At 33.2% G+C, this 8773-nt stretch overlaps 2 protein-coding genes across 3 annotated transcripts in view; one reads left to right on the top strand and one right to left on the bottom strand.

Annotated features, from left to right (window-relative positions):
* LOC108693150 (chondroitin proteoglycan-2-like) overlaps positions 1-4881 on the top strand; it is a 34976-nt gene extending 30095 nt beyond the window's left edge. For both annotated transcript variants that reach the window (XM_018201922.1, XM_018201923.1), the window contains exons 2-3: positions 1772-2182; positions 3490-4881. In XM_018201922.1, the coding sequence (XP_018057411.1) occupies positions 1772-2182; positions 3490-3800 (722 nt within the window). In that variant the 3' untranslated portion in view covers positions 3801-4881. The remainder of the gene's footprint in view (positions 1-1771; positions 2183-3489) is intronic.
* LOC108693152 overlaps positions 4875-8773 on the bottom strand; it is a 5424-nt gene continuing 1525 nt past the window's right edge. The window contains exons 2-5 of the mRNA XM_018201925.1: positions 8326-8547; positions 6997-7264; positions 5626-5760; positions 4875-5438 (exon numbers count right to left, since the gene is read on the bottom strand). Of these exons, the coding sequence (XP_018057414.1) occupies positions 5423-5438; positions 5626-5760; positions 6997-7264; positions 8326-8547 (641 nt within the window). The 3' untranslated portion in view covers positions 4875-5422. The remainder of the gene's footprint in view (positions 5439-5625; positions 5761-6996; positions 7265-8325; positions 8548-8773) is intronic.

Genomic DNA, 8773 nt, shown 5'->3' with positions numbered 1-8773 from the left:
AAAAAAAAAAAGAGAAGAGAGAGAGAGAGAGAGAGAGAGAGAGAGAGAGAGAGAGAGAGAGAGAATATGAAGAAGAAAGGAAAAATAAAATCGAAATTATTGACGAATGATTACATGTCAATTCACGTTTTTTTTTGTTTCATAAAATAAGATATGTAAATGGAATCTATAACAGGAAACTTCTCTTTCAAACTAAAATAAATTTATATTGCTATGGATTCTTGATAACACAACACATACATATTAATTTCTTAAGAAAGTTAATATTAAAAATAAGTTATATATTAAACCATATGTAAAAAAAAAATAAGATTACAATAAAAATAAAAATAAACTAGAAGATAAAACTGAGAAAAGTTTATAATGTAATTTTAGCAAATATAAGGGAATATTCCGCCAACTGGAATCGAGAATAATATTAGGTTAATCGACTGGTCGGTCGAATCTTTCGTGCATTAAAGGGGAGCTTAGGGTCCAGAGAGGTGGAGCAGGGGTGTGGAGCAGGATTGCCCCCGAAGGTTGCAAGTCAAGGCTAGGCACTTTCACTCGAGAGTAGTCTTGGGAGCGTGCCTCGTGCCGACTTCCCACCTTATTTTACTATTTGCTTTTCTGTTGAATCATTAGCGAAACGATTGAACATCGTGGTAAAACGGCGCCAGCAGTTTATGTTGCATACTTTCGATCTGTGCATGTAACTCTGACGCAAACCTCAAATGAAAAAAAATTAATTCCTTATTTAAATTAGGATTACAAATTAAAAAAAAATCATAGAATTCCCTGAAGTTTTCTTCTATTTTGAGACCATAAATCTAAGTGACTTGTTTAAATATTTTAAGATGATATTTTTAAGTCACAAAGAATACTCTTAAGGCGTCTAGAAAAAGTTGTAAACTATTCCTATATAAACTCCGTAAGAACAAAATATCTCTTTTTATATCTCTATAATAGGAATATTCTGAATGAAAATAAAAAAAAAAAGATATTATTAGCTAGTCTTAACTTCTTATTTTCAACGTGAATATCCTTATGCAAAGAATTGCTTGACTTGGTGAAAGAACTTTGTGATGTCATCCTGCCATAGAATATTTTTCTATAACGCGGAAGAAGGATATGCATTCTAGGCATTTCATGCATTAATCAATAGAGTGATATTCTTGAGCAATATATTAATTCCGCTCATATAACAATGGCATCGTAATTTCCGAATTAACACAAGTTTTATTGCTACGCTAAATGATTTCGAAATTACTATTGTTAGTAAATACATATGCTGGCAATTGTTAATATTCGCGAGGCGTTCAATGTCCTTCGTGGAGGACATGTGCAGGTGGAATTCGTGATTTAGATACGCTATATACATATGTACTCTGATATTTCGTAATCGCGGTTCATTAGACGAGAATGAAAGGGAAAGGAAAGGATAATTAGCATTTATCGAGAAAGGTTAATGACACGATAAATTGGTGGATAAATTTGAGAACTCAAATTAAGTATCCAAATAATTTACGTGGCTCGATTAACATCGAGAAAGTAAGGAATAAAGGCAGAAGAAAACCAGGAAGAGAAGAAGATTATCATCTTTAATCATAAATTAATCATGAATGAGGAAATATAAGTACTCTCCTAAATTCCACATCAAAGGACTAAGCTGCCTAATCTTCTTAAATGATTTCTCTTACTGTGATCCCAACGACTTGAATAGATCTCATCTTAAGGAGTATGAAAGATAACTTAATTAGCAAGACAAGCATTTACGCTTTCATGCTTACAGGCTCGCTGGGCCAAAAGCAACAACAGGAGGACCCGTGCCAGACAAAATCGCGAGTGGTAGGCGATGCTGAGTACTGCGATCGCTATTGGGAATGCGTGAACGGTCGCCCAGAGCTGTTCGACTGTCCGAATGGTCTCGTGTTCGCCGGCAAGCATCGCGGTGTCACCGAGGGCTGCGATTATCCATGGCGTGCGAACTATTGTGACAGCAAACGCCAGGCAAATCCGCCAATCCCGACCGAGCACTGCGACTGGTTATATGGAATCTTTGGTCACGAAACTTCCTGCACCAGGTACTGGACTTGCTGGAACGGCACCGCCACCGAGCAGCTCTGTATAGGTGGTCTGCTCTATAATGAACGGGCTAGATCCTGCGACTGGCCCGAGAACGTCGAGGGATGCCAGAAGCATCGTAAGTATCTATGATGATCGATAGGTCGAGAGACAGTCAGGGAATTTTATCAGAAAGTTTAGATATTAGAATTTATATATTAGAACTTGAAATAATTCATGGAAAAAGTTAAAATAGAATATTATTGTTTTACATAAAAATTCATTAATGATCACATACTGTTTTATCAAAAAAATAAGTATCTTGAGGAATAAGGATGTTCTGCAAATAGCATTCCATTCTTATCGACTACTTTAAACCCACAGTTGGATCTTTTCGCTTTCTTATTTATCTTCGCAATAACGTTTATCTTGGGAATTAATTGGCATTCGGCTAAATTCAACGGATACATCTTTAAGATGCGGTTTTAGGCGGACTTAATTCGCACAAGAAGCGGAATTTTAACGATTATTTTCACTTTCGAAAGTGGGCGGACGAGATGAACGCGATGCGTTTCCTCGTGCCTACTTCTTCCAGGAGTTAGTGCCCAAGGAAAAATGGGCGAGGCACTTAATTAGCATTCGAAGTGAATTCTTGTCGCGCCTTTCTCCCCTTCTTCGCCCTCGGGATAGGATAAAACACGTTTATTATTAATTCGCATCGCCTCTCTCTGAATGTCAAACACTAGCCTGATGCATCGATCGTTTATACGATCGTACGCGAGATCGTATTTCTTTTTGACAAGGTTGGAAATAATGAAAGATATTATAAGATTGAAATAAATATATTTCTTACAACATTTTAAAATATTTCTACACATAAAAATATTCGGTTTAAATATTGATGAGATTTATTAATGATTGACAAATTAACGTAAATAATAATTTATCACTAAATAATTAGTGATTAGTAAATTATTTTATCAAAAATTTGATAAATGATTGAATTTTTAGAAAATTCTCGAAAATCACGCCAATAACCTCATACATGTGCAAAGTGAAAGAAGGAAATAAAAGACATTCACGAATGTATTCACTGCGTAATTAAACTTCAAATTAATTTATCATTGGTAGATCTCGAACGGAAGTTTTCGACTTTCACTGAGTCGATATTGTCATTTTGCAACAAGAAATTCATTAAAAACGATCAACCAATTTGCAAAACTGTATTCATTATTTTTATTTTAATAAAATATTTTACTTTGAACCGTTTAACAAAATATTATCAAAATTATAGATAATGATTGGTATATTTACATATATGCATATGAACTACACGATTTTGCGTGTTTCGATCGTCATTAACTATAATAGTTCCTCGAAAGGAACTATCAGGAGCTCTAGTCAGTTCGCCCCAGTTATTAGGAATAAGACGCAACCTGTTTGCAGCACTTTGCAACGATGACGCGAACGGCAACGTGCCTCTGGGCAAGTCGTGCAACCGTTACTGGCAGTGCCAGGGTGGTTACCCGCGGTTGCAGCGCTGCCCGGCCATGCTGGTGTTCGACAGGCGGTCGTTGAGGTGCGTGGTACCACCGACGGAGGACTGCGATGTTCCCACGACACCGCCGCCCACCGAGGGCGAGTTGCCCGATGGACGCAACGAGCAGGAACCTGAGGAGGAGAATCTGCCGCCTGGCGTGCCACCTCTGCCATCGGGTGCCCTGCCGATTCCTTTACGGGCGCGTCCCAGAAACTAAAGTCGTAGCAAGCGTCCTGTTCGATCTGGAAGGACGAAGGAAGCACCAGGAGACCCTTTTCGACGAGTGAGATCCCAGAGATCGTCGATCAATGCGGAGAGCTTGAGAAGTTCTCTTGTCAAGTCTCAGATTCTCGCGTGATTTTGCAGTTCCGCAATTTTATAATTTTAGAATTTTCATAGGATTACATTTTTGAGATTTTTTTAATTCTTAGATCTTTTTTAATGTCTCGAAATTATCCTGCATGTCAGAGAAATTGAAGTCCCGCGATTCCTCAAAGAAAAGTTCCGTTCTTTCTCGTAGATAAAATCTTTATTTTATCTTCATCACAAGAATTTGATTTTCAGATACGCTATTTTATATGTAAAATTCAAATTTGAGTAAAAGTGAGAGTGGCAACTGCCTATAATTACACGGTCCGGTTCATCCCAATTAATGAGCAACAATTTATTTTAATTAATTCAGGTAATAAGAAATGAAAAGTTTATCAATTAAATGAATTAATTTATGATCTAAGATAATGAAAAATTGAATAAAACTTTCTAATCTTAAGAAAGATAAAAATTCTAAATGACACTTGAATATTTTTATAAATTTAGAAAGACTGGAATAAAATTAACTAAGCATGTTATAAAGATTAATTTAAAAAATTTCAGACAATCTCTTAAAAATATCAAAGAAAACAGAAATTGCAAAAGAAAAGTAATATCGAAATAAATTAATTTGATAAAATATATATAAATGTAGGATTGTTTTTAATGAAACAGAAGTTTAAAATAAAAATGAGGAACTATTTTCAAGGACCGAGACATCCATCGATCCGTCCATATCTTTGACCGATCGAGCTCTTCTTCCTTTTCAATGGAGGTTCGTATTATTAACTGATAAAATGTTGAACATCTCGTTTTTTTCGGTTTTTTCTTGGACCGTTCACCATTCGCATCAGTCGAGATGTAAATATTGTATTTTCCCCGTTCCTGTCACCCCTTTTTCCTTCCCCATCCCGTGCTCTCGTAACAATAAGGCTCGTACCACGTATATGTAGATCAATTGAAATAAACTGTACGTTGTATATTTTTTATACGCATGTCCAGATTTTATTCAATGTTGCCTGGCTGTACATTGTTATTATATTTATCATAAATACATTAAATGTATTACATATAAATATACTATATGTACTACATATCGTACTTGCTCTTCACGCACTGTACATACAATTGGTCCCCTTTAAACGTCTATTATTAATAATAATTTACGTCTGATATCTTGAATCTTCGTCTATTGGCAACGCCGAATCAAAATGAAATTTAATAGGAATGTACATGTTTTATAATTTTTTTCTTATTAATTAATTCCTTCTAATTATTTCCTGTATAAAAACATTTGTATTATTAACATGTTGTAATTTATGTTCGTAATTCTTTTAATTTTTATAATTGATATTTTCCTTTAAATTTAAACAATTTCTAAAATTAATATTGTCCTGTGATAATTCGATTTTTTACAGCTATACACATTTTTTTTAATTTTTTGTAAATTTCTAATTAATATCATTATATCTCTTTGCCAAATTCATTGATTTAAAATTGCGGATGATTGTCAGGAGTTGTGCCTCCATTTTAAATACCATTTGAGCTGAAAAAGACACATAAATATATAGTTAGAAAATTAAAATATTTGATCTTATATTCTGCATTAATTGAGTTAATACTTCGATTTCGAAAATTTTTATCGATGATATTCAGATTAGATATTTTTTTGTTTTTTTCAAGTCAAACAAATGTACCTGATTTGAAGTTTTTAAAACGTAAAGTGTACAAACCAGTGAGGAACTTCGTCCGGGTCCAGACAAGTCAGGCTCACAGAGTCGAATAGTTTTCCGTCTCCGCAAGTGAGAAGTCGCGGATGTCCATCAACACAGGTGATCAACCTACCGCAGTCACTCGGTACGGGGAATCTAAAAATCATACCATTTATAAATTTTTGGTTTACGTATAGAAATATAAAAATCTTAAATTATAATTTAATATCAGTATTTAATAAAAATTGTTCTCTTTAAAAATTTACAGTGAAATATCTATTATTCCGTGACCAAGAAACAATTTAATAATTGCAAGTTATTGCAATTCAAAGAAGCTACGCGATGTTTAGATTATTTTCGTGTCTTGACATCGTTAAATACCACGTTTTATGAATATTGCAATTCATTTTATTAAAATGAAAAGCAAATTTGATACAATATCACGTTCATAAAACGTTATAATATTTAATATCAAGGTACGGAGATAAAGCGCAAAAAGTCGCGCAAGTAATTTCTTTGTAAATTTTTCTATTTTTATTTTTTGCATAATTCAAGAGGAAAAAATAAATGTTTATTAACATGACAAAAAATTAAATATTTGAATAAAACACGCGCGATCTCTTAATTTTTTCGACGACCGGTTTTTAAATTGAAGTACTACGCATAAATGTCTGACATTTAACGACTTCTTTTACTCTCACGATCTTCGATGGCGAACAATATTTTTTTTTAGTAATTCTTCCTCGTAATAAAAAAAAAGAATAGGAAAAGGAAGAAAGATAAAAAATTTTATTATACCTTGCGGCAGTAAAATAATTATACACATAATTTGCAACATGATTGCAACCAGAAATTTACAGAGTGCATGAATCATATAAGAATCTGATATGATCAGATTTATGCAAATCTAGATTTTGATTATGATTATTTGGAATAGAACATAATAAGAGATATTGAGCTATCGTAAATCTCGAATATATAATAATAAGTCACCAGGTTAAGTAATTTTTCGGGAAATATTTAAATTAGATATATAATATGATGAAATTAATTGATTTTTTTAAATAGAAAAAAGAAACTTTTTTGTATATCATAGAAATTATTACAAGTTTATAGCAATTAAAATAATTAAATTATTAATTATTAAACAAATTATTAATCGATATTGAAAAAAAGAATAACATTGATAAAGTGCTTGTTCCCAAGAGGTTAAGGAATTAAATTCTTATAATCTTCCAAGAAGCGAAGAAAGAAAGAAAGTGTGTGAATTAAAAATGTCGTCTGCCTGGAGTGCATTGACCGCCAGTTTTATTTTCGCGCGGATTTTCTCATTACGAATGATTTCTCGAAAGTACGCGCATCTCGTATATAATCACGTAGCACATACATTACCTCGGATAGGGCCAGAACTTGGCAGCGGGACTGTTGGGGGGCAGCTTGTGCGGGCACTTGAATCCTACTATAGCTTCGGGATTGCAGAAGGGGATGAGTTCATCCGGCCAGACGCACGTATGGGTCTTCGCATTGTAGACTAGACCAGGGTCGCAGTGAGCCTGAAGCGGATCACCGTGGACACATTTGATGTAAGTGGTGCTGCAACTATCGCTCTCCGGATATATACCGAATTGATACTCGCAGCCTGGACTACTAATCGGTGTATCTGTAAAGAGGAAAACGTTCCTTAAGCAGCGTTCCATTATTAATTGCAAATACTAAAAATTTATAGTATAGATTTTCAGTACTCGCGATGAATAACGGAATGTAATTTTAATTATATTGAGAGTTTGTGAGGTGATTTGAAAATAAACTAAATGCGTTATTCAACAAAAGAAAGAGATTTCTTATTTAAAATTTTTTTTTGTAATATTGCAAAAATATTGCAAAAATAGATAATTCTAAATTCTATAGCCGAAAAAATATATGTTCAATTAACCATTATATTATGATTTTTTTTCCTGCATGTATAGTAGAGAATGTATTGATCTGCTGTTACGGGTTTTTATTAGCATCAACTTTTTTGGCGCAATAAAATATGAAAAACAAGACTGAAAACTGGAAAGTCACGCGATTGCATCGAGATTAAGCCAGTTGAGATAAGTGATCAAAAGAGATTCACTTGAAAGCGAAATCATAATGATTGACGTTAACGTGACCCACTAAAAATGCCGCCAAAATCACTTGTTTCGTATGACTTTTACTTTCCTGGCATGTTTCTTTCTAATTGACTGATTTTTATTTTCATATAAAATATATGAATACATAATTTTTTATGAAAAGAACAATGATATTGAATAACATAAATATAATATATATATAATAATATATAATAATATATATATAATAATATTTATATAATACAATAATACGTCAAACTGAATATTAATTTATTCAATTGCAACATATTTTATTTTATGCCATTTCTATATTATACTCATATATATATGTATTGGATTGTCCGGAAAGTTCGTGCCGACTAACCTATATAATTTAATAAATGTATAATTTAATAAATGTAAAATTTAAATCTTCTGCGTTTCAATTTTCTTTCAAAATCGGCACGAACTTTCTGAACAACCCAATAATATATAGTATATTTTTACATAACATTTATGCCAAATATTCAATATTTTTTTTTAACGAGATAGGTAAAGATTGTAAAAATTGTTGGGGTAATAATAAAAGTGACAAGTGATTCGAATATCACGAATGCAATGTACTTACAGTCAGCCTTGCGATGACCGCAATCGACAGCCCAATTATAATTGCAATGATTATGGATGGCACCGTGTCCGTCAAACAGAAGTCCATTCTCGCAGTATTCGAAGGTCAGCGTGCCGTTCGTGCACAAGAAGAAGGCCCCGCAGTCTTCAGGGTGAGCGTAAGCATGAATTCCGTAAGGATCAGGGCATGGCGGGGCATCGTGTAAGAGGGTGGCACCTCGGGCTGTGAAATGAGAGTTTACGTGACAAAAAAGACTTATTCTTCACTAATAATATATAATGTCTAATCTTTATTTTTTAAGATGCAATTTAAATATTATTATTAATGTTGTAATATTTCTTATGCTAAAATGCTTATTCAAAATGCATACAATTCACTCTCTATATAACATACGTATTGTAATGTATTATATTACTATTGTGAATTATATAATTTATGATTTTTATAT

This window comes from Atta colombica, unplaced genomic scaffold, assembly GCF_001594045.1.
Source record: "Atta colombica isolate Treedump-2 unplaced genomic scaffold, Acol1.0 scaffold88, whole genome shotgun sequence".
NCBI classification, from domain to species: Eukaryota; Metazoa; Arthropoda; class Insecta; order Hymenoptera; family Formicidae; genus Atta; species Atta colombica.
The sequence above is the reverse complement of the archived record's forward strand: the minus strand, read 5'-3'. Positions and strand labels throughout refer to the sequence as shown.